This window comes from Strix uralensis, chromosome 5, assembly GCF_047716275.1.
Source record: "Strix uralensis isolate ZFMK-TIS-50842 chromosome 5, bStrUra1, whole genome shotgun sequence".
In the NCBI taxonomy this organism is placed as follows: Eukaryota; Metazoa; Chordata; class Aves; order Strigiformes; family Strigidae; genus Strix; species Strix uralensis.
Genome location: NC_133976.1, coordinates 31,134,365 through 31,158,241, shown reverse-complemented (window position 1 = coordinate 31,158,241; position 23,877 = coordinate 31,134,365). Strand labels below are relative to the sequence as shown.

The 23,877-nt window shown below is 37.2% G+C and overlaps 1 protein-coding gene across 6 annotated transcripts in view; it reads right to left on the bottom strand.

The window, feature by feature from the left end:
* The window catches only part of IMMP2L (inner mitochondrial membrane peptidase subunit 2), a 487,583-nt gene that overhangs the window by 383,195 nt on the left and 80,511 nt on the right, over positions 1 to 23,877 (bottom strand). The window contains exon 4 of one of the 6 annotated variants that reach the window (XM_074870295.1): positions 20,807 to 20,874. The exons of the other annotated variants lie outside the window; for them this stretch is intronic. Within the exon in view, the coding sequence (XP_074726396.1) occupies positions 20,838 to 20,874 (37 nt within the window). The 3' untranslated portion in view covers positions 20,807 to 20,837. Of the gene's footprint in view, positions 1 to 20,806; positions 20,875 to 23,877 lie in introns of those variants that run through there. 6 annotated transcript variants of the gene reach the window in all.

Below are 23,877 nucleotides of genomic sequence, written 5' to 3'. Positions count from 1 at the left end.
CTAAGTGAATGCCTTCTGGGTAGCCAGGAATGGGTAATACCTGTAAATAATTACCAAAGGTAGGGGCTGGAGTAAACAGTAGATATTCTTTGTTTCCAAAACATATCCTGAAGCACTACATTTAGCAACTTCATTAAAGCACTTTGGTTTGTATCAGTATTACAGCATTATTAAATAGTCACACTGAAGTTTGTCTAATATATTCCCTTGCCTAAAATTTTCAAAAACATTTAACTTTTCATTTATTTTTATTTTCATTGTCCTGGACATGAAAATTATCTGATATTTCTTTTTTGAAGTTCTAAAGTCAAAGTCAATAATAGAATATAGCATAGAATAATGCAAATGATATGTAGTAAACAGAAATAAGAAATTAAGTTTTCTGAGATTCCAGGGGGAGAAGTTTATTGCCAGAATTAAAAGAAATAAAGGAAAAAAAACCAAGTATGGTATTTTGAATACAGGTAAACAGATACAGAAATTGTAGGTTCTTCCTTGAAAACATCGATGCTAAACACATTCCCACTATCCCTATTTACTCTGTCAACAGTAGACAGAGGAATGTTTCTTCCACAAAGGCTCACAACTTTATACAAGCAGGACATTTCTCTTCTAGGATCTAGGATTACCTGTCAGTAAGTGTTTGACTAGTCATGTAATGCTAATACTCCCATTAAGGAAAGAAAGAAATAAATATTGATTTTAAAGTTACCTGATATTTAGGTACCATTTAAATTAAAAGCATGTATTAGTTTTTTAACCTATTACCTTTTCTAGAGACCTCGTATGTGACTTCACCCACTACTTAGCTAATACAGTATTAAAGCCTCTGAAAACAGTATTTCCTCCACCCACACTGTATTCCGTTCTACACTGTCACTCAATCAGAAGGGAAGCTAAGACAACTAATATAAGAAAAGTCTTTTGATAAGAGAGCTGAGAACCTTCTGGAGGAGTTTATTGCAACTGTGTTGACACGGGCTATCTTCTGAAGGGAAGCAGTTTGTTAGCACATTCTGCAACAGCATGTTCTTTGCCCACATTTGTAGGACCCATTAAAAAAAAAAAGTAAACAATCCATATCAAAGTAGGGACTATGGTATAGAATTAATGCATACAAAATCCAGTGAAAATTATATTTACATCTCTGTAACCTAAAATAAGTACTTCTTGTACACACAGAAATGTGTGTTTCACATTACTGTTCAACTCCACAAAGCTAGCTTTACTTTCTATTTATTGGTATTGTCATAATATGAAAAATAAATACCATTTGTTAGGAAAGCAGCCGTTACACAAAATTAACAGACATATTCTGCTTCAGGGCATGAATACAAGAAAATTGTCAGACATTAATAATGTAGACAGAGCATTTTCCTGGGAAAATGAGGATCCAATGGAACAACAGATAAATCATACCCAACTGCTCACTGTTTGTTGTTTCACAATCTGTTGTGTTTTATCGAATATGACTAGTACAAGTCTGTTACAGCCATAAAAAAACATTAGCGGAAATTAATATGTAAATTACTGTAGTGCTTGTGTGGGATGCCATTTCATTATTTTGAATTCACTGACATGCCTGTGTAATCTAAATTTATGAGTTTTTCAACTGCCACTCCATGGAGAATTCTGCATTTATTGAATTTTGCTTTAGAAGCATTTTATGCATTAAATAATATCTGCATGGAAGTGATGTATATGAATGGCTTGGAATTTAATATATATAATACATATCAGGCATCTTTGCCTGTGAGAAGACATATAACCTACAGTGCAAAAAAATGCATGTAGATATTTCCTTTTAAAACATTTTTAGACAGCAATGAAAATAAAATATTGGAAGAGGGAACAAAAGCAGTATTTGAAGTTCTCAGTAAAGTAAATATTGCTCATCATTATTTTGTTGAAACAAATGCACATCATCTTCTTGTTAATATAAGAGTTTTATGATGCATAGAACTTCTTGTGTCACCCATCACAGTTTAAGAAAAAAGCACAGTCTAAAAAGCACCTAAATCTGAACAAGAAGCTTTAGCAATACATAGGCCAGCTTGAAGGTTAAAGCTTCAATATCAAGTTTTGGAAAAAGCCAACAAGAAAAGAAATTATAAAATTCTTTACCATTCAACACTTTGGCTAGCATCTGGACACAAAGATAGTAATGTTTTGCATAATCTTGGCTTTAATATCCTCTAGTCTCCTAGATGTAAAATGGAATACCCAAATAACATGATACTATCAAAATGTTTCTGAAGAAAATACTGCAAATAAAATGTTCACTTTCTGAAAAAACACAGAAACACTACAAAAAAGATATAAAACTTACTAAAACCACAACAAAACTTTTACGCAATTATGAAGAACTAATTTTAGAAGTGTGAAAATTTCAGTGTTAAAAAATATTTCTATAATCAAAAAGTTTTATTTTTACTTATTGACATCATTGTAAAGTGTTTTTTCCCATTGTGATTCTAAACGTTTTGACATGACCTGTTTGGTGGTGGGACATGCTACTGGGTTGCTTATTTTGCAAATATGCAATTTTGTTAAGCAGCGGGATTGTTTCATTACTATGCCTCATCGAAGTATTTATCTAGGAGTGTCTATGGTGCAGTTTTACCCCTAGAGACCAGTCTTTTTCACACTGAGACTCGTATCCACACAACAAAATGGGTTTTTATATATCATCTGGCCTCTGAATGTAGAAAATCACTTTTAAACAGGGTGTTTGGGGGTGAGGAAAGGGAGGATTTGGTACCAGATTTGTTTAACCATGACACAATGAGTAATATATTCCCAGCCAGCAGCGAATGTTTCACACTTGTCAAATCCTCCTGTCAGCATCCCCTACAGCTCTGCTGACTACCAGGAACACCTGTCTGCTCCAAGGTCACGCTGATTCAATGTCACCTTGCAGTGAACATGCTCACACACAATTAGGGTTTTAGTATCATCTTGCAGGAATTTCCACTATCTCTGTCATTTTATTTTATAATTGATTACTAGTGATATTTTGTGAATTGGTATGATCTTATAAATCAGAACCTTGAATTAGTTTGTCTGTATGGCAAAGAAGCATGCATAGATGTGACACAAAAAAGCATGTACAGATACAAGTGTCTGTTAGATGCAACGGCTACAGTTCATTTATTTATATCAATTATATGGAGATAGCATTTTCATATGTTTCATTCCACTGATTTCCTACTAAAGGAATCTTTTCTCTGTTCTTTTTTTTTTTTTTTTTCAAATTGAGGTAGAGATATGTTTTATAGTTAAAACATGGTACGGTTTTTACCTCCTACAACATTTCCACATATTTGCTATTTAGGAAGCTACCTATTTCATGGTAAATACTGCAGTCTTAAAGAAAAATGCTGTATTTCCTAATATTGAATACACATATAAATTAAACAACCATTATATGTCCACAGACCTGCATTCAGGTGTAAATTATAAGAGAGGGTAAGAACTACAACAGGAGTGTCTGTTTTGACTTGACCTTGGCATTAAAATTAGTGTAATACATAACTTTGTTCCGTTCCCCTGAGTAACTGTAACTTTTATTAGAATCCTGTTCTCCGGTTGTTCTGAGATTGAAACCTTCTCTTCATGTCTGTAACTATCATTTTCTATCCTAAATTTTGCAAAACATAGCAAGCAATTGTCAAGAGACACACATTCTTCAGCAGCACTCAACCTACTCACCAGCCACCTCTTCCTACACTCAAGTCTTCCAGAGAAATATTTCCTTTCTGCTATCTCATGTTAAACTGTTCTTTCCTCCTATCCACGCATTAGAATAACAGATTTCATAGGTCAGAAAAACAAAGAGGAATGATTCAACTTTTCAAATGACTAGAGGAATATTGATGCCATTGTCCCTCACGAAAAAATTCCATTTGTCACCACAGAGATCAGTGCAAAAGTTTTAAAGACCCGCTCATCATGAATCTAAAACTCTCTTCTCTTAATTTCTGTAAGCATTGTCTGGCTTTGCATATGCAAAGGCAAATAGTTTTCTACTGAAAAATAACGAGGCTTTCTACTGGAAAAGAAATAAACACATGCATCCTAGTCTCAAATAAAACACAGCTAAAAAGATACCTCAAACATAAAAATCTGCTAAACCTTCCCCATGCATTGTCTGAACTTCTGACTGTTTTCATAGCACTGGCTAGCAGTTCATTAACTCTAGGCTGTTTTACTACTGATAGTCAATACCAATCACAGCTATTAAGAAAGCAGATATTGAAAGTCATTACAGAAGACCAATTAGGGTGGGTATTGGCTGCTGTGACTCTAAGATGCTTTCCAGGTAGACCTCTGGAGAGTGACATCTAAAGTCTTGCTGTCTGAGCTGGTTGTCTTAGGTCTCCAGCACTAACCTAATGGGGAGACTAGGTACAGGCTCCACAGAGTGGAGTTATTTCAGTAAAAATTGATCTAGTGGAGGGACGTTTAATGTCAGCTCTTTCTCAAGTACCCTTATAATCCTCATTCTGTAGTCACCACCCAATTTTGTTCTTGGCAATCTGTATATCCTTCTCATTTAAAGTATCACAGCTTGTTAAGTTTTTCACTACAATTGTCTGAAATGTACTTAGAAAGATATTCCTGTTCCCAGAAAGTAAAGGGATGAGGAAAGAAAATAAAATCAATCACAGGAATTACATATTTTGCCCATGTCTCCATGTCTCACAGTTTCTTTCTTTCTCAGTTGGAATCTTACAATGTGAAGAGCTGAACAGCTACTCTTTCATATACACAAGTCCATCTTTATATCTGATTCTTCTCCTCCTAAGCTTGTCTTTTGCCTGCTGGTTTAAAACCACAGCCGAGGACTTTATAGATTTTCTTCAGAGGGAGAAAAGTTGTGGTGATGACTGGTTTTGCTCATGACTTCATCACTCATTCTTCTTCTGAAGACAACGGAAATATATGATATTATAATTATAAATTGCAGCAACAACCCCACCTGCTACCTGGTCTTAAAAGAGACTCTGCATCCTGCTTCACATTATTGACGACATCAAACTCCATTCTTACCAGCTCCTAGAAAAACTGTACAATCTGTACTGTCACTCACAGACCCATCATATTTAAAAAACACAAGGAAACGAATTCTACACATTTGTATTACATGCAAGAGAATTCTCCCGCTGCAGAATCAGCAGAATTCACAGAAACCATCATCAAGCCTCCAATTGTTCAACAGTTTAGTTTTCTGGGAAACACGACAGATATCTTACATGCACACACACGAAAAAAGTAAAAACAACACCATCTTGGCCAATCCCACAACAGCAAATCACAGTCTATCTTCAGTAAGAACAAGACCAATACTCAGATTTCCTGTCTAAACGTAAATTGATTCCATTCTCACCCACAACTACTTCACCTGTCAATACTGACTGATCCACAGCATGCCAAGATACAAATGAGACACTAAATGTAGTACCATTTTATTATTCAACCAAAATACACAGATAACATTCTTGCCTTCTGGACTCCCTCAGATTTCTATGAGAGGATTCAATAACCACTACTTCTCCATCAAACTGAATCTGAAATACACCTACAGCAATATCAATTTCTTAGCCCCTGTACTCAACATAAAAAAGAAAACCTACAAACTGATATACATAAAAAATGTGCAAACTATCACATCCATCATTATGAAACCAGGTGTTTCTTGAAACACCCCAAGAAAGCTATAAAATACAGTAAGACCTCAGATACCACTAATATTCACTGTGTATCATACTCTCACAATGCCCATATCATCAATCTCAGACCCTTAACTAAATAAACATAGCACTCTAGAGAAATCTGTGAAATCTTTCACTGAGCCTTCTAAACCTTTCAGTTCTGACTCTGAGGAAGACTCAGAAAACCTAGATGATTCTGAGTGCTAGAACATAAACTCCAAAGGATGCTAAAAAACACAACAGGGAACATTAGGATTCTGATGCTTTATAATTCTCACTCATCTCTAACACAATGCCTCCTATTCATCTCTGCCTCCCTGCCTGAAATGGCTTAATGACTACCGTCTCTTCTTTAGATAATATCCTTTTTCCTCCCTCTACCCCTGCTCCACAGATAGCCACTATTACTTCTTTCAGATGATGCAGCTCAATAAACCGGTCAAACTTGTAACAACTTACAGTTGCACTTCAAGACCTCTCCTGCTATTTCAGACTTAAAGAGAGAGGTTCATGTGCTCAAAAGGAGGTCTACTTTCAAGTTATTTACCACCTCCTTACAAAACCTGTAAATTTTATTCTTAGAAAATCAGAGTTACAATGCTATGAGTGCATTAAAGTATTTGTTGTTAGCATATAGACTTTTAAGTGCTAATGTCTAGGGAGATAAATAAAACAAAACCATGTAGGGCTTCAAGAAGCCTGATTACAATGTTCTTTTGTCTACAGCAGAAAAAATATTTCTACACTGCACATAAAATTAAGATAATTACCTAGTAGTTTAATTTAAGGAAGAGCATACAGGCCTCTTACTGCAGTTAACAAGAGCAATTACTTTTGTGGTAAGTTAAATATTAGATTTGGAATGTTTTCAAACTAAGCATAATAATGTTTTAGCAGCAGTTTACGCTATAAAAAATTCAAGCAGCGTCCTTTTATGCATCTGCAAATTTAATTTTTCATGTGCTAAAACTTTACAGGTACCGCAGTACAGAAATTATGTTAACCAGCATTTAACAGGTATACTAAGAGTTATATTGCCATCTACGCTACTATTAGGTATAACTTACATATGCATATAAATTACATGATATAGAGGTATAAAAGCAATCCATATAGTGATTCAGTTAGAGGGAGAACTGCTTTTTTGAAATGTGATCTGTCACTGGTTTCTATACTTGCTTTCATTAAGCCAAACATACTTCAAGTACGGTAACGAACAAGATTAGCATGTTAATAATGTCTGTAGTTTTGTGTAAGATTGTTAAATTCACTTTGTATTTATTTTATTATGCAAGCAAACAATGTTGCTTATATTTTAATAATTTTCATTTGATTGTTTACAATGACAGAACCAATTAAAAAACAAGCTTACTAAATTTTCCAGTTTTCATGTAAGAGATCTCAACCACATGAGAAATTCCAAAGTATATAGCCAATACTAGTTGAGTAGAATACAACCATGAGACATCTGGCCTACACACCAACCACATCCTTTGAAATACTGCTTTTTTCCCAAAAAAATAAAACAAGCATCAATTCAGTCACATGACAACAACTCTGTATGAAGTGTTTGTGCACTATGAAGTGCTACAAAGATTTCATTTAAATATAGAAAACCTACATGAAGTTAAAAAAATGTAGCTTTATCCATATAATACTAAAAATAAAAATTATTTGAAATGGAGAAATTGAGAGATCTTCTAATATTAGAAGATATTAGTTTATCCTCAGATAAACTGTTTATTGCTTAATCCAGAATATTTAAAAAAAAAAAAAAAAAGAAGCTTTAGTTATTTCAGATACAGTAGTCATCAGTTACCAGTTAGTATGATTTTCCTATTTTACTTTCCATATTTTGGACATAACAATCATCTTCAGGCCAATATTTGGCATATTGTTCAAAACCTGATCTTGGAGAGCTATAGCAAAGTAAATCTTCAGGAGAAGAATCAGATTATTTTTATGGTCTTTTAATTTAAAACCAAAAAACATCCTGAAGTTACTGTTTTCAAAGTCCTTGTTATGCCTTCCAGAATTCTTCACAGGCCATTAAGTCCATAATGGGATTATTGCCTTTGGATATTAAAAACAAACTATTAAAAATGTTATTTTATTTACCAAGGTAAAACCACATTAATTTTCTTCAATTAAGATTTCACAAGATTTTGGTATGTCATTTTTAATATTCCTTAAATAGCTAGATTATCCTGATAAACCTAACAGCCCAGAGACAGCCATCACACTCCAGTACTTCAATAATAATCCATGAAATGAAACATACTGATTCAGTGGAATACAACTCATTATGATCTGTTAAATTCAACAGGGGAAAATCCACACAGAAAAAAAAAAAATAATGTTGATACACAGATTTTCAAAGGAAAGGTACAAAGGGATTATCTAGAAATGAAGCTACCCTATTAAATGAGGCTTTCCAAAGCAAAAGTAAATACGTTAATTTGTTAAAATACTTAAAACTATTGGGTGGAGGGGAGAGGGTTGAAACGGTTTTGTACAACTTTGGAAAATCTAATTGTTCTCACACATGCTTATGTTCTGTTCAATCTCACAGTATATTCTATGCAAAACAGGAGCCCATTCGGTAGATGGGCTGGCCAGTCTCAAACATTACCAATCACGTAATTGCAAGTATTTTACGCACTGTGCATCTACATCAAAGTGGCCAGGGTTTGGTAACTTGTAGTCCAAGATAGTAAACAACAATTTATCTTATTCTCAGAAAATTAAAGGCATTTCATTACAACAATTTAGTATATGGATTTTTAGGAAGAGAGATGAGTTTCACGTTGTTTGGGTTTACTATCATAAATTTACAAAATAGATGCAAGGTACTTTCTAATGAGAACACCTGGATAAAGGCTGGACCTAAGCACTTCAAAGCTGCCACAGCAGAAGTATATATTATAAATTGTAACTTCTGGAAGCATCACATCATCCTGTAATGCAGTAGAGAATCACAGCTGCAAAGGGCAGTTAAGGCTCTGTCATTCTCCAACAACTCCCTACTTGCTCTCTTCAAAATACACATGCTGTCTACCCAGCATCACACCTCATACAGCCTTCACACAGCCCTCTTCTCCTCTGTAAATAAGTAGTAGTTGCTTTGCATATGTCAAAATAGTTTCTCGGTAGAGATTACAATACCAGGATCTATCCAAGGCTGTGGTAACAAGGATCCTGAAATTCCAAATGATTTCACAGGATATAAAAATGTTTATCTGAAATTCAGTTTTTAACCAGTAGATGTATGCTGAATAATTAAATCCAGCAACATTTAGTTCTTAGTCACAACATATTTACTGAGTAAAAAACCAACTTGCTCTTCCAAGAGAAATATTCTTCCAGCAGCATTATTTTAAAACTACCAGGAAAAAAGCTGATTTCTCTAAGAATTTCTAACCATATTTTACATATTACTGAACACTAACCCCATGTAACCATATACATTTTAGCTAGACTAGAGATTAAAAAAAACTATCAGAGACAATACAATTCTAATGTGGCTTTTTTTTGTAGGTAGCCTACAAATTAAAGAACTATTTCAATGAATTTTATTAATTATGCATGGCATTACTGTATTACAAGATATGCATTTTCAAACAAAGGTCTAAAATGCTTTCCTAAGTATGTGGATAAAAAAGCAATTTTTCTCAGTAAATACAATATTTAAATATAAAACTTAATGCAGTTCTCAACAGGAATAAAAGTAAGATATCATTAAGTGTATTTTCTCCATCATCTGAAAATATACCAAGTGAATGGAGTAGATATTTTCAAGTACCGATCAATACACCAAAGACAAAAACTGGTGGAATTTCTCACTTCTCAGTCACTTCCTTTAGCTACTTCAACAAAAATGTATCTAAAACAAGCTACACCTAAAATAAACCCCCTTATGTTATTTTAAAATATTATATTTATATCTAAAATATTATAAAATATTTTAAGTTTCTTTTTTTCCCCAATGTGTTACATTTATTATGAAAAGATTCTTATTTCTAATAGAGAAAGACAAAGCAGAAAAAAAGGAAACTACAGGACAACTTTTTTAAAGATTAGGAATATTCCGATAATTTTTTTGAATATTTAATATGATCATCTCTTTCAGGTAACTCCTCGTTAAAGCAAGAGAAAGAAAATGAAGGAACAATTATTTGAAAGGCTTTTCACACAGAACTTAGTTTTCTTGAATAAAGAGGACAAAAGGATCTATTTTCCTCTGATCAGAGTCAGCACTAACCCTTTCTAGCTAGTGGGGATCTCAACAGTGGGTATAACTTATGATATTTTACCTCTGACTTTCTGATTCTAAATGTAATTTAAAGAGAACATCCAGCAAATTAAAAAGGAAATTCATATTCAGGAATATAGTTCAAAGAGCACTACCTACTGCATCAGCAGTTTGGACAAGAGAAAGTGAGCATTTCTGGACACAGTCAATATCATCCTCAATATACCTGGAAGCAATAAATCACATCTACAGCTTGTATGAACCAGTACAGCTCCATTAATTTCAGTGATAACAGGCCAATTTGCATGACCTGAGAAACTGGCACAAATCTGTTAAGAGTTCTTCAAGCTTTAGTTCTTGACTTATAACTAGCTCTCAGAAGAGACATGTGAGTTGACTCAAACACAGCATTTGTAATGGTAGACGTCCATAAAGAGTATACAGATCTGAAAAATTAGTTCAAGTGCTAGGGTTCTAAAATCTACAACTTAAAGATAATACATTAAATACTTATAAAATATAAAAACACCAAAATGGAAAAAAAAATATATATATTTTAAAATTTGCATTTTTTTAAACTAACAGCAAATCATACATATGTAATTTTATATTTCATTTACTCATAGGGAGAGAAATTTAAAGTAAGAACATGGAAGAAAAGGCACCTCATTGATTTTAAGTCCAACATTAAAAAATTTCTGAGGTTCACAAAGCCCTACAGGCATCTCACTTCACTCAGTGCCTAAGATTATGTTGCTAAAGTTTGCAGAAGAAAAGAAATCTTTATCCCAGAATACCCTATGGCATACTCCTGGGTGTCAAATCTCCTCTGTCACAGAAAGCATGAGCCATAGCCCCCCACAAGTCAGAGGGCCATTAGTGAAAGAGGACAGCGGTACTGCTTCACTCCCTCTATTGGTTTTGCCTGGCAAGGTTTGGGTAGCTGGGGGCTACAGGGGTGGCTTTCTGTGAGAAGCTGCTAGAAGTTTCCCTTGTGTCTGACAGAGCCAATGCCATCCGTCTCCAAGACGGACCCACCACTGGCCAAGGCCGAGCCCAGAAGCAATGGTGGTAGTGCCTCTGGGATAATGTATTTAAGAAGGGGAAAAAAAACCTATGCAACAGCAACTGCTGCCGAGGAGAGGAGTGATAATACGTGAGAGAAAAAACTCTGCAGACATCAAGGTCAGTGAAGAAGGAGGTGGAGGAGGTGCTCCAGGTGCTGGAGCAGAGATTCCCCTGCAGCCCGTGGTGCAGCCCATGGTGAGGCAGCTGTGCCCTGCAGCCCATGGAGGCCCATGGTGGAGCAGATCTCCACCTGCAGCCCATGGAGGACCCCACGCCAGAGCAGGTGGATGCCTGAAGGAGGCTGTGACCCCCTGGGAAGCCCACGCTGGAGCAGGCTCCTGGCAAGACCTGTGGCCCCGTGCGAGACCCAAGCTGGAGCAGGTTTGCTGACAGGACTTGTGACCCCGTGGGGGACCCACGCTGGGGCAGTCTGTGCCTGAAGGACTGCACCCTGTGGGGGACCCACACTGGAGCAGTTTGTGAAGAACTGCAGCCCATGGGAAGGACTCACACTGGAGAAGTTCATGGAGGACTGTCTCCTGTGGGAGGGACCCCATTCTGGAGCAGGGGAAGAGTGTGAGGAGCCCTCCCCCTGATGAGGAAGGAGCAGCAGAGACAAAGTGTGATGAACTGACCACAACCCCCATTCCCCATCCCCCTGCACTGCTGAGGGGGAGGAGGTAGAAAAAAATCATGAGTGAAGTTAAGCCCATGAAGAAGGGGGGTGGTGTGGTGTGGTGTTTTAAGATTTAGTCTTATTTCTCATTACCCTACTCTGATTTAATTGGCAATAAACTAATTTCCCCAAGTCAAGACTGTTTTGCCTGTGATGGTAATCGAACGATCTCTCCCTGTCCTTATCTCAACCCATGAGCCTTTTGTTATATTTCCTCTCCCCTGTCCATTTGAGGAGAGGGAGTGATAGAGCAGCTTTCGCGGGCACCTGGCATCCAGCCAGGTCAACACACTACATTCCCTTTCTACCCACCCCTCTTCCATTTTTGAAAGGTGGACTTTTCTTTCAAAAAATAAAAAGTTTAAGGCCAGATTTTAGGATCTTGAGAAGACACAGATACTACCTTGCTATTTAGACTAGAGGCCCAAATTCCCAGGATTAAAAGGTTTATATCATTGCTGACCAATTTAAATCCATTTCTACCTACTGTGTCAGAGCTTCGTATCTCAATCCATGCCCTTCTTCACATACACTGTATATAAAAATTGGATATTTAATTTCACTTGCAAAGGGTATCTAAAGATTATAATTTAAATGCACATTATAATATTTCAATCATTGCCTGAATCTAAGTTAAGTCTTGAAAAGATCTGAATATAGACTTCAACATTCTGGAATATATTCTTTTTTTTCATTGACATGCTCTCCTGGCCTTTTTAAAAAACTGTATCTGAAATTTTCTGTTGAAATGGAATTTAATCACAATGCACATTTATATGTCTTACACTGCTGACCAGATTATTAACCTAAAATATTAATCAGAAAGCAATACCTCATAGCTCTTCTGACATGTCAGAGTCCCAGATTGAGTCTCCTGTCTCAAGCAGGAATTGGAAAATTGCTCAAGCATTTACATGTCTAAAAAGTAATTCAAAACTCAATGGTTCAAGGACAAGACAAAGCCTTCCCAACACTCCAGCCCATCCCTGAAAACCCTAAGCAAACAAAAAGACCAAAGAAAACTACAAGCAGTATTGCATGGGTCTGTGACCTGTGTCTTGAATTGACACAGATAAATTAGAAGTATATTGTTTCTTGGATTAGCTAACAGTTGGATTTTGGACAGAATTCATGTGTGTGTCTGCGGGTGGCTTCTATATAATACTGAAATGCCAGAACAAGATTTATAGCTTGGGAAGTGATGTGTGTAACTGTTTATCATTAAACAGTGGAGAAGCTACTGCAACAAATTCCACATAACTGTTTCTTATGCAACTTTAACATGCATTTCAACTTGCTTTACTTATACATTTATCCAAGATGAACTCTCCATATGAAAAAAAAAAATAGCATGCAAAAACATCACCACTGATTCTGTCTGACAGATTCAGAGCTGTCCCAAGTGGTAGTGTATGCTATACCTCAACTAGAGGGCAGAATGAATTTTAGAAATTACTCAGATTTATATATTTTACAAGCAGATTGAAATCAGAGATCATAATCAAAGGGAGCCAGCAGTTACAAACTTCCTTAATTTCCTGTGGCAATAAGCCATATTACATTTTTAGTGCCTATTTTAATCAACAGAAACCTAAATCTTTCTAATAATTTGATGTGCATAATTTGTTTTCTGTCCTGCTTATGAGGCAGCACAAATCCAGTCAAAATTATAACCCAGCTATCACTTTAAATAGAATCAGAGGAAGGATTCGGTGTATTGGTCAGAAATAGAACTCCAAAACATATTGATTCACATCCAGTCTCTAGTAAACATTTAGCTATGACTTATTTCATTTTCTGTGATTTCCATTTCATTATACACATAAGATAATGACGACAGTGCATTTATAATAGGATTAATGTACTGGTTCTATGTGAAATCTTTCATCCTTACACCTTTCATGGTATGCAGTAAGCCCTTAAAAAAAAAATCAGCCTTCATTATCACTCCTTACTGGCAAGCAAAGCAGCAGCAGAAGATAAAAGATATCATGCCAGGAGCAATAGTAAACAAGTATCACCTCCTCAGATGTTCACTTGAGTCCAAGTTCCTATTTCTTTCCTTCTTCATTATGTGCAAGAAGTTCTTAGTAATGAGCAAGAACTGGCTGCAAAATTAGCCTGACTGAATACCTGAAATTTTCTTTGATGAACCTACTTGCTGTTTTATTTGTTAGAGGCATACTTGAAGAACAGTTTATTTAGAATCCATCATGGTTTCTTGTTCACCATAATGCATTTCTGAAAAATAGTACTGGTAAATGTGAATTTAAAACTGGAGATAATAATGTTCTTTAATTGTGTGAACTTTCTGAACAAATACTCAAAGCTCTCAAGATCAGAATATTCCCCAAATATATAGAGAAGATACTGAAAATGTCCTTAAACTGGCATACACAATATGGTGTATTATTTAGAAGTTTACATTTTAATGCTATCAGTAAACAAAAATATTTAGATAATGTTTGCATGTGACATTACTATATACATATAAATCCATAATCCCTCTTTAAAAAATAAATTAATATGAACTCCATCATGATAGAGATGTTTATACTATAGCTGCTCTGTATTCATGGATGTTTTGTAAATAACAATTTCTAAACCACACAGGGATTTACCTCAACTGACCTTCAGCATCTGAAGTTGACACATGGTTTATGCTAGATATCTAAATCCCCTCTTCAGTCAGCGAAGAAAAAGAGAAATACCTTCGAAATGATTCATGCAGCTTTACTTAGCAATCTCACAAGCTGATGAATTAACCCCTGAAGGTGGTATTTCCTCTCTGTTGAGTATTACAGGAGCCTAGATTAATACTTCTAGATATCTAGAGCTACTTAAGATGGATCCTATCTTTAATGATCTGAATGTCATTGCCTCTAATACATCGGCTAAGAAAAACTTCGAATTATTTGAATGCTGATTGCCACTGGCAAAACTTGCTTTGAAAGGGCTCAGCAAATAAGATAACATAGGATGATTTATCTTGTGCTACAATAATGCCTGGAAACACACAATTTATATTGTAAGAAATATGTTTATGTCTTTGTTTCTTTCAGACCATACTTTCAAGATCTTTGATATCTACAGTCTCTTCTTCAGTACGGTATTGCACAAATGTTAAAGTATAAATTCTCTTTTACAAAGGAGTGGGTGCCTACCATCAGAGATTAGAACTGCTGCCTTCCATTTGAGTAGAGATACTACTCCTTTCTGCAATGGGAAAAAAACCAAAGTATTTGGGGCAAAGAGTTTTACAAACTGAACATGAGTCAGCACTGTAACATTGTTTCAAAAAAGAAATATGTTTGATCCCTTAACAGGGATATTTTGGGACATACTGGAGAAAAACAACAAGATCTTGGGATCTAATCATCACAGAGCTGACAGACATCAAAGGGTAAAGAATGTGAAATGTCAAGGAAGATAGTGACAATCAAAGAAGGAAGTGAAGAAAACTTTCCAGAATGTACTACATTATAAGACACTCTTTAGACATTGTGTCACGCTTGTTAGAATGAAGGCACTGTCCTCATTTAAACTCAGGAAAATAGTATATTACTACCAAAAATTATTCCTATCAATAGCAAACCTAGGTATGACGATCAATTATCTGTCTTACCACTAGCAACGGACAATCTCTTTTTTTAGATTATATATAGGAGCAGCCTCACATTCACAAGCCCTGGTCCTCATGGGGGACTTCAACCACCCTAATATCTGTTAGAGGGACAACACAGCAGGGCATAAGCAATCCAGGAGGTTCTGGAATGCACTAATGATAACTGCCTTCTCAAGTGATAGAGGAGCGAATGAGGAGAGGATGGACACTCAAAGAACTGCAGTCAACAGCTCAATGTCTGAGTGCAGACCAGTGACGAGTGGCATTCCTCAGGGGTCAGTGTTGGGACCAGCACTGTTTAACGTCTTTGTTGGTGACATGGACAATGGGTTGAGTGCACCCTCAGAAAGTTTGCCAACAACAGTGAACTGTGTGGTGCTGTTGACATGCTGGAGGGAAGGGATGCCATCCAGAGGGACCTTGACAGGCTTGAGAGGTGGACCTGTGCAAACCTCATGAAGTTCAACAAGGCCAAGAGCAACGCCCTGCACATGGGTCGGGGCAGTCCCAAGAACAAATACAGGCTGGGCAATGAGTGGACTGAGAGCAGCCCTGCAGAGAAGGACTTGGGGGTTGCTGGTTTATGACAAGCTCAACATGAGTCAGCAATGTGTGTGCTCACAGCCCAGAAAGCCAACTGTATCCTGGGCTGCATCAAAAGAAGCATGACCAGTAGGTCAAGGGAGGTGATTCTCCCTCTCTACTCTGCTCTCGTGAGACCCCACCTCGAGTACTGTGTCCAGCTCTGGGGCCCCCAACAGAAGAAGGACAGGGGCCTGTTGGAGCAGGTTCAGAGGAAGCCACGAAGATGATCAGGGGGCTGAGCAGCTCCCTTATGAGGACAGGTGGAGAGAGTTTGGATTGTTCAGCCTGGAGAAGAGAAGGCTCCAGGGAGACCTTATAGCAGCCTTCCAGTACTTAAATGAGGCCTACAGGAAAGATGGGGAGGGACTCTTTAACAGGCAGTGTAGTGATAGGATGAGGGGTAACAGTTTTAAACTGAAAGAGGGTAGATTTGTATTAGATATAAGGAAGAAATTCTTTACTGTGAGGGTGGTGAGACACTGGAACAGGTTGCCCAGAGACCTTGTGGGTGTCCCCTCCCTGGAAGTGTTCAAGGCCAGGTTGGACGGGGCTTTGAGCCACCTGATCTAGTGGAAGGTGTCCCTGCCCATGGCAGGGGGTTTGGAACTAGATGATCTTTAAGGTCCCTTCCAACCCAAACCATTCTATGATTCTGTAATGCATGGTGCAATTTTTATGCTGTATTCAGTACTAGTAAGTTCTTAGGTGAAATTCTGTATCCTATTTTCAACACTACAATTTTGGAAAAATTTGAACAAACTGCAGAGAATCCAGAAGTCTAGAGAAGAGCAGTAAGAACAATCAGAGGTCTATAAATATGATCTACAGGAAAAATACAGAATTAGTTGAGTTTGTTTAATATAACAAGATTATTGAAGTAAAGACTTAAAGTCTTGAACTCTTCAAATAAACACAAAGGTACTGTAAAGAGGACAGTAGTAAACGATTTTCATTTCCATTTTGGATGGGATAAAAAGCAATTGGCTGAAATGGCACCAGTGGACATTAAGACCAGAAACTTAGAAAAAAACATTTATATTTGTAACAATAAGTAAGCTTTGAAACAGTGTGCCTAGGAAGCTAAGGGATCATCAAAACAGCATATTTTTCAAAGTAATTTAGAACAACAGTTTACAAACCAGTATAAGCAGGTCAGATCATCCTACATCATCCTACATCATCTCATCACCTCACAGCATCACCTTATATCACTTGCTGTTTCCACCACCACCCAGTGAGAAATGCCTGCTTCTATTTCATCAATTTCATTCCATATCCTTTCTCTAGATATTGTGTCAGGCACCATAGCTTCTAGAGCCCTCTCTGAAACCAGTTTCTCGGCTTTTTTCTTCTCCCGTCTCTCATACAAAAAGAATTAGTTTCCGTTATGCTTCAGCAGTGTACACAGTTCAATGTATAAGGAGTCCTTTGGGCGTGGTGAGGCACACCCCACAGTTTCAGTAACCCTTAATTACACGTTCTCCCATAGTCTCTCCAGACATATTTTGCTACAAACCTATGAATGCAATTCCACTGATGGAGTGACCTTTCTTTCCAAAGCCTCCTTGTGGATGAAATTTGAAAGAAACAGATTTTCCTCAAACGTGCATCAATATATTTGATTGATGTCAGCTGATTGACTGAATTTTATATCCAAACCTCCCGTACAAAATCTGAAAGCATCTGTAATATGTCATACAAAATTGCAGGCCTCTTTAGGCCATCAGTATACAAGTCTGTTTAGATTTCCAAGCCTTTTAATAACCGCCAGAGCTTCCTATATTTGAGTTAATTAAATTAATTCTTTCATATTAAGATCAGGAAGCCTTCACAGCCATTCTTTATCTTCATTATGTGCTTGTCTTCAATGATGCATACCCTTAATTGTGAACCAACTGATTATATGAAGCAAATACCTAACTCCAGAAACATCTAGGTAGCTATATTTATAGTTTACTTTATCTTTCATTACTTAACACTTGCAGATGTAATTCATTCCAAACAACACAGAATGCTAGTAACAGTTGTTCAGATAAGAATCAGACTTGGGAGTTTTAGTGAGACGTTCTAGGTATCACAAGAAACACATAAAATGTTTTAACTGTGAAAAAAGTAATCCTTCTTTGGAGCATACAGACGTAGGGAAGCGATCCAATGATTACAATTAAGCTTCTCCTTTTTTTCCACCAGGGCATGGAAGCTCTACCCACAAAGTAAATCAGTCAGAAGTATCCTCCTGTTCTTGCCTATGGTCTCAAATAAAGGGACATGGACAATTTCTGAAAGAAATAATCTTAGGATGTTGCTGCAAACACCCTCAAGCTGAGGAGTGCCTATGACTCTCAAACTGAGATCATCAACTTCCAAGCTACTATACAAAAGACAGTCTCTGCTTATATTTTTGATCCAACCACAACTTTTCACAGGACTTCAGAACAAAGACGCATGTTTCCTGAATCCTAAATACCAGATAGAAGACAAGCAGACTGCAAGTGAAGAATTATGGCATTACTAGACATGTCTGATATCATATATTATGTGTAAAGCCCTTGTGTGAGCCAATACAGGCAGGATGCAGGAACGACCACAAAACCTCAGATGAAATGCAAAGAGTCAATTTATTCTCACTACCCCACAACCTGGGAGATCTCCACAGTAGCACCTGGGCAGAGGCACTGAGATGGGGATGCAGGCACCATGGAGCTCAGTCCTTGCTAGCAAGAGAGAGCAGATAGATTTTGAACCTGCTGCTTTTGCCAGTTTATTAGGGATTTTCACAGGCATAGTTTTCCACTGTGCTTTGATCTTTCCCACAACAGGGCAGGAATCCCAAACATGTTCGATAAGGTGCCTCTGAGTCCATCACAGGCCTATATTATCTAAACACAGATGTTCTACCTTGTCAAGCAACAAAACTAAACAACAATTATTATGATATATGTGTTTTTCGACACCCCAGCTGCAAATCACTTGAGCGTGTTTACAATCCTTCTTGCCAATCTTCCAATATATTCCCACAGCCCTGTTTGTTAAATATGTTTTGCCTTTAACTTCTTAAGCACCTAAGATCATTGCACATGACTTCCTGAATTTAGTGCTTGATCCTGCTTCAGGATTTTTGGCCACCAATCCCGTTCTTGAATTTGGCTCTTATCTTTTAGCCCCAATAGAATACCAGTGCAAAAGGCCATGTATTGTACTTTATTTTTTAACAGAATAAAGGTATCAAGTAGCAGCATATTATTAAAACCTCAAATAATTACTGTCTCTTTCATTTCTGTGTTTATGTTCACATATGGAAGCATAAATTTAAAATCCATGAAACTTTAAGACTTAATTGGATTAAATCTGAAAGCACATATTGATAATTTATGCAAAAATATATTATTGAAATGCTGCTATTTTCCTAAAACCAAGTATACTGAAAGGAGAATGTTGCAATTAGACAAATAATTCAATTCATTTTATAATGCATCAGTAACATTTGTTATTATTCTGAAGTAATTCCCAAAGTTATTTAGCATTATTTTAATGGAAAATTTCAATTGCAAGAAATATATACAATCACTGTACATTAATCAATTCAACACTTGCTTAAATCTAACAGTGCATTTTTGAGTTGGATTAGCACTAAAACATAAAAACAGTAGGGTATAAATTTGTGACATTATTGTAAGTTATCAAATAGTTTCCAAGCTGAAAGACATCTTAAAGGCTTGATCAAGTAAAATCTTACCAGATAGCTAGGAAGATTTTCTACCCTTACCCATTTTTAGCAGGCCATGATGATGATGATGACGACAAAACAGACAACATTACTAATCTGCCATAAATATAAAAATGCTTCTCTCCTGAAAACTGAATTGCTGTGTACTATATATTCACAACATTGCCTACTTCTTCTTATTGCAGATTGAGCTTTATATAACGCTACTCATGTGCTACACATGGCTCAAATATGAAAGAAAATAAGATTCCTGCTTCAGAGAACTGATACAGAGGTTCTATCACTGCATCTCATTTCTGTAGTGTACTGGTATGATACTGAGTAACTAATTCATTTTCTTGGGAGATTCTTTGACATTGAGAAGTGGTAACAGTTCATGCAGTAATCAGTCATCAAATTCAAAACTTCCTGTACCCAGAATCACAAATTCTAGAGCTTTCTGTATCCTTGAACAGTCCTACTTTGCTCCGTTCAATAATGATAAAATTGCTTATATCCCCTGCACATGTGCAACCATCTTCAAGGCGATCGGTTTACAATGTGTTAAGTGCTTACAGTTAGTTTAGCAAACAGAATCCAAGACCTGATGATGGGCAACCACAGATTAGCAGCTAAACTACAAACTGAGATTTAAAACACAGAAGTTACTCTTTGTGGACACAATTCAACTAGTGGATTGGAAAGGCAGGGGGGAAATGTCATCTTCCTGCTGAAGTCAAGTCACAGAAGCTTGCACATTTTTGTACAGACATTTCATCAGGCAGTGTGGTCAATCTAGTTGAAAACACAAATGTAATTTTTTTCAACTTCTTGTCTCTATTTAAAATTAAGAAACACAAAGAGACATATGTGATACAGTTAATATTAAAATAGATACACTAAAGCACAGAAGTTTGATACTTTCCACAATTAATAGTTTATAGTATCCTTTGATAAAAGAGAATAGATAGACTCTGATTCATTCATTCAAAAAAAATTAGCACCAATTGCTGTTCTGACTTGAAACATTTTAGGTTTGTCAAGAAGATGAAAATGTAACTGAAAAGGCATCTCCCTGCCTTCCACATCCATCATATCTGTCAGGCTAGAAAAGTTCTGCACAGATTAAGCATATGCCTGTGTTAGCACACTCAAATAGAAGAACCTGGGACTTTACCTTCAGGTATAGTTCTGCTGCCTTGCCCTCTATCCTAGCCAGTTCTTTCTGTATGCAGACAACACAGCCAGCTGCAAAAAAAAATACCAGGAAACAATACTTCAAAGCACAGCTATTCCTGTGAGGTCCCATTCAATGCCCACCAAGAGAGAGGGAGATGTTTTTGAGATTTATCCATGCTTCAGGAATCCCTGGATGTGCCCGCCACCTCCTGGGGCCATTTTCAACCAAACTAATTTTGTCTTTCCAACAGTCTTACTGATCCTGGAGGACTAGTTCCATACATTGCCAGAAGCAGGAAAAAAAAAGAAAAAAAAAAAGATTCGGAGATTCAGTGTATCTTTTCATCCCAATGGAGACCCAAAGTCTCATAATGGATTAAGAAGTAGTTCATTACAGATAAAAAATAGGACAGTTTTAGTAACATTCTTAAATTGATGTGCCATTATATTACACACCTTTTTCGGGGAACGAGGGAATATTTTTCTGTTATCTTTTGTTCCTCATTATTCCATTGATTTTACAGGTACCAATGATCCAAAATATTGGTCTTGAATAAAATATCACATTGATTTACACAGTATGGCAGCATTTCACTTGTATTAACAGCTGAGACATTTACCACTAGCTGCAACAGCATTCTCTAAGTTTTAGCATCCTAGTTGTTTTACAGGTACAGAAGTATCAAAAAGTTGAAGTAAGCACGCACTAAGAGAAACATACAGCCGTATGTGACAGTCCAATGAAACCATAGTTAACGTCTCAGACATCTGGTAAAGAACTCTGGCAAAGGAGATGGTCTCTGTAGACTTGCTGGGGTTGTGCAGGCAAAGGCAGAAAGATGCAGCAAGAGGAGGGGATCCCACAGAGGTGAGACCACAGTTTTCTGAGGCTGAACTTGCCTATCTTGAGCGACTCCGTAAAGAGCCAATAGAGAAGCCATTTTAACAATGCATGCGCCAAGAAGAAAGGTCAGACAATGGTCATACCTGCAGTGAGGAGGGAGTAACTCCTCAACAACCCCCAAGCCCACTGACCCATTTCCAGAAAACTCTGAAGGTACAAACTACGTATGCACCAAAGCAAAGAGATTTCGAGAAGTACAGACTGCGCATGATGCCTAAATAACCTAATGAGTCCAAGTGCCCGCCCAGAGGAGGGGCAAGGAATTATATAAGGACATGAGTCAAAGCCCCAGGAGGTGGCAACCCTCCAGAACTGGACCCCTCGGCTGGCTAGACCAACACTGGAGCCAGGACTGGTGAAATCTTTCTTTTTTCTCTTTCCTCCTCCCTGCCTCTCTCGCTCTCTTTTTCTCTCTTTCTCTCTTTTTCACTCATTCTCTATCCAGGTATCCCTGCGTATAAAACAAGGCTTGTTGGGCCATGTTTATGGCTTGTTGGGGTGTGTTATAAGATCTGCTGCTAGTTGGGGTATGTTGTAAGATTTGCAGTTTGTTGGTGTATGTTATGAGGTTTACTGCTTGTTGCAGAGGTTGCAAGGCTTACTGACAAAGTTTTATGGCAATATCTGTTGTGAAAAAATAAAAGTTGAGTTTTGTGAATTCAGGAATCCCTGGTGTCATTTCACCTTAATCCTGACCAGGGAATCAGCAAATCTGAGCTGTCATCCCGAGAAACTGGGACATGACACCGCGGAGATTTGTAATAGAAATGTTAATACCAATATGAATGGAAAATTAATGGCAATGCAGGGGAGTGGAAGGAAGTAACAAAAAGGAATGACAAAAGAAGGCCTATATGAATGCATGTATTCATGAAAACTATTTCAATAGGCCTTAAAGACCCTCCACACACAACTTCATAGCACACACCAATCAGAAAAACAAAGAACAGGCCAAAATGAGGGACAGTCTACTGCGAATTAAAACAAAGATCTACAGATGCAAACCGTTAAAAGATGATGCTGGAAGGTTCAAGGTAAAGAACAGAGTTGTAGTCACAACTACAAGGAGACAAGAAATCCTAAGTACTCAGAGAAGTGGGACAGGATGGAGAGACAAATAATCACAATCACTGTCAGCTCCTAAAGAGTACAAAAGGCAAATCCCAAACCCAGTACACAGTCACCAACCTAAGAAGAAGCAGCAGGCATGATGAGAACTCAGTAGTTATGGTCAGTGTTAGTATAAATATGACTACAGTACAGGTGTACCAAAACTAAAATCCAAAGCATTAAAGAAAAATCAAAGAATATATAGTGTTTAAAATATTTTTTCACTTCTTCTATCAGAGTGACTGATAGCTCATGAATCCACATTCCCGATATTCTTTATATCTGACCTTTTAAATCAGCATGTAGCATATATTCCTTTCAAAGAGGTGTACAGATATTGTATGGTGTTGTACAGACTGCATATACATCATTTAACTTGAAACAAAGCCTTCTGACTGAATTTCAAAGTCCTGAACTCTTTCTATGTTATTGCATTGTACTAATAAAAATTACTTTTCAAATACCTGTTAGCGTATCTCTGGCCAGCTCTATAATGTTAAGGTAGTGTTGGAAGTGTGGGAAAAGCAAAACAGTGAAAAAACTGCAAAACACACATTTCCTTAACACATGGTGCCCAGAACAAACAGGACAGATGGAGATCCAGTGATTTGTGTTGCCATAGCATCAAGGAGGAATGCGAAGCAAGGTAGAGGCCACATGGTCCCATTCTTCCAATCTTCTCAAGGAATATTTGACACAACTATGCAGAATTATCTTTTGCTCTTCCTCTTCTCTCAGTGACTGTTTTGCACAACTCTGCGGACCTTATCTCTCTGTCTTGGTTTCAGCCAGGATAGAGTTAACTTTCCGTGGGCTGAGAGGGAGCCCAGCTGAAGGGCTGGGTCCTGATCGATCACTGGAGCATTCCATGCCATGTGACATCAAACCTCAGCAGATAGTGGGCGCGGTGCTCGCTCACAACTTGTTTTATTTTTGGTTTTCGGATTGGCTGGGCAGAGTTTCTCTGGTGCAGTCAGATTGCTGCTGGGGACAGGCTCTGTACAGGTCACTGCTCAGTGCCCCACTACTGCATTTTACCCGTTTTGGACTACTATTAT